Source organism: Solanum pennellii, chromosome 8, assembly GCF_001406875.1.
Source record: "Solanum pennellii chromosome 8, SPENNV200".
Classification (NCBI taxonomy): Eukaryota; Viridiplantae; Streptophyta; class Magnoliopsida; order Solanales; family Solanaceae; genus Solanum; species Solanum pennellii.
The window spans coordinates 8,163,360-8,166,623 of NC_028644.1; the positions used below are offsets into that span (position 1 = coordinate 8,163,360).

The 3,264-nt window shown below is 29.2% G+C and overlaps 1 protein-coding gene across 1 annotated transcript in view; it reads right to left on the reverse strand.

The window, feature by feature from the left end:
• Window positions 1-2,247: 2,247 nt before the first annotated feature.
• The window catches only part of LOC107027233 (tetraspanin-2-like), a 6,302-nt gene continuing 5,285 nt past the window's right edge, over window positions 2,248-3,264 (reverse strand). Inside the window, exon 2 of the mRNA XM_015228416.2 lies at window positions 2,248-2,671. Coding sequence (XP_015083902.1) covers window positions 2,356-2,671 — 316 coding nt within the window. The 3' untranslated portion in view covers window positions 2,248-2,355. The remainder of the gene's footprint in view (window positions 2,672-3,264) is intronic.

Here is a 3,264-nt window from a genome sequence, read left to right on the forward strand (position 1 = left end):
TCCTTAATTTTGACCAAAAAAAATTGATTCGAAAAACATTTTGCAAACTTTTAATCCAACCAAACATGAAAAAATTGGAAAACCGTCCTACCAAACACACCCTAAATTATGAGTAAAGTTTTCTGGTCAATAGTATTCTTCTTTTTCTATACTTGCAGTAGTACTATTATTATTGATAACAGTCTATTCAAGAAAGAGAATCCTGTTATCTACTAACTATAAAAAACTAAAGCTATAAAAAAGTTGTTCAACGGAATCGATTCACAATTTGGCCAACGAAATAATTATAGAAATTGAGAAACGTTTCCTTCGAGGTCCACATAGCCACGTGGCGCAAACTGCAAAGAGAAACATCTCTGCAATTTCATATATTTGATCCTATTTATTTGTCAAATATTTTCTAATTTGATTCCTCATTTTTATTTGTCATTTTTTCACAAATCAATGAAGAATAATTTTTTCTTTCCATTATATTCTCAATTTATTAATATTGAGTTAATATCTTTGAAAAATATAGTGAATATAGTTGTCCACAATAACTTTACACATTTTTTAAAGAAACTATAGATAGAAGGGTAATTTTATGATATCACCCTTTGAATATAATAAATGCAATATCTTGTAAAAATGCAACAGTGAAATAACTATATTTAATGGTAAAGGTTAATTAGGAACTAAGTGTAAAATTATCCATGAATTTTATAAAGTGAACAAATATTTTTTGACATCCCAAAATTGTATATTGGACAACTATTATTGGACAGAGCGAGTATATATTTAGCAAAATAAATGTATGAAGTCAAAATTTGATAAGTAAAAAAGGGACGGAGGGAACTAGTGATGAAATTGCATTTCAAATCAAAAACCATAAACTAAATATGTATGTAGGAGATGGAGAAAACATTAAGGTTTGGAGTGATACTTGGATTCCTAATTTGATCGGTTTTGAACCCCTACAAGTACATACACAAATAAATTCACAGTTGAAGGTAAGCGATATTATAGATCAACATCATCATAGATGGAATATCCAAGATCATATTCACCATTTTTGTCCTAATGATATCAACTCTATTTTGTCTATCCCAACATCTAGCACTCGAAATTGTGATAAAATTATCTGACATTATACAAATTCAAGAAAGTATGAGGTAAGATTTGGTTATCATCTAGTGAAAAGACAATATACTGACCCTAGAACTGAAAAACCTCATGCCAATGGTCAATTTTTTCAAAATATTTTCGGAATTTCTTGTGGTCACTTAAAATAAAAAAACAAATTCAAACATTTCCTTAAAGAGTGTTCTTAATGTCCTTCCAGTTAGTGCAAATATTTCTAAAAAACTGCATCAAAAGTGTGATGTTTGTAGGGTTTATAGCTTAGAACTTAAACAATTGATCATATGTTTTTTAGTTGCCCAGAAGAACAACTAGTATGAAAGTTGGCCCCCATTAACTGGCATAATGTAGAAAATCTTATGAATTTTGCAATATGATGGAATGACTTATTTTGTAATATATGTCAATATGCAGAATCCATTGAGCTATTAAGATTAAGTGTTTCTCTTTTATGGCAAATGTGAAAAGCGAGAAATTGATTATTCTTTAATGGTGGTACATATGAACCCAATGGCGTAGTTAATAAGGTTTTATATGATTTACATGAATATGATAATGTTGTGAATTCGACAATTGTGAATCTTATATCAAACAAGATTTATGACGTAACTATTACTTTGGCCCAAAATGGGGTGATTGTTTTCAGAGATGCAGGTCTAGAAAGGGAGAAAGAAAAAGCAAGCATCAGAATGGCTACATGTAGTTGTGGTCATTTGCTTATGCCTTTGGTACACCTGTTCAATTTGTGGGGAGGACCAAAATTGATGAAGGCGCTAGCAATTTGGGAAGTTGTGGAAAGAGCAATACAAAAGGGTTGGTGAAAGGTTCCCATACTTTCAGATGCAAAGAATGTCATACAAATGTTGCAAAAGAATTTGATAACATCTTGGGAAATAGAGACCATTTGTGAGGATGTCTGATGATTGATGAAGTCTTTTGAGAAATCGACATTATATATATTCCTCGAAAATGAAATGTATTAGCTCATAATCTAGAAAAAAAATTCTATTTTCATGTATAAATAGGATTTCTTGGGATTCTACCTTCCCAAGTTATGTTGTGACGAATGCAATAGTGTTTTATGTACAACTGAAACATATTTTAAAGTAATGCAATAAAGAAGTTCTCTAAATAAAAAAAAAGATGTGTGCCAAATCATATTTTTCCCCCAATTAGCACAAAATACTAGAAAAAAAGAAAACAATTGAACTTCAAATGAAAATCCATTAACTAAAACTATTTTTTACCCTTGGAATTTGATTTAGTTAGAGTATTCCTATAAGCACAACAACCAATGAGATAAACTGATATGAGAATGACCAAAGTTATGATGAGAATGAGATTAGATTTCTTCCATTCTTTCCTCAGATTTCCAAGTAGGCCACCTTTGCAAGAATCACAGTCGTAGCATAATTGATTAGGATCATTGTTCCAGATAGAGCAATCAACATCTACTACTGCATTTGTTGGGTTAATCCACAATGTTGGATTCATATACTGGTATCCACAAATTGTTGGAGGTTTACAACATCCAGACTGAAATATGATTAAGGAACAAATAATGCAAGTGTTAGAACAAATTAAAAATAAATAAATCATCAAGGTTGACATTGTTTATCAAATTTGTTCTTACTTTTAAAGTTAATATATATGTCTTTCATCAATTGAAGTAAGTCTCATTTACATTTAGAGCCATATGAAATATTTAAAAGATTCTTACATGCATTGACCATGGTTGTCAATTCTATCTTTATTCTTCTTACTCTTTCTCCATCTATATTTTAATTTTGTGAGTCAATCAAAATATTTATGTCTTTTAATATTTTAATTTGTTAATTATCATAATTTATAATCCCTCTGTCACAATTCATATGACATAATTTTCTTTTTAGACCGTTTCCAAAAGAATGATACATTTTTATATTAAGTAACCATTAAACTTTAAAATACTCATAATGATTTACAGTCACACAAATATCTATTGCTTATTTTAGAGCAAACATTTTAAAAGCTTTTCTTTTTTTCTTAAATTTTGTGTCAAGTCAAGCTAACTCATATAAATTTTGTATCAAGTCAAACTATATTATATAAATTAATAAAAGACTAAAAATAAATACTCAATATCCGAAAAAAACTTCCTCCATC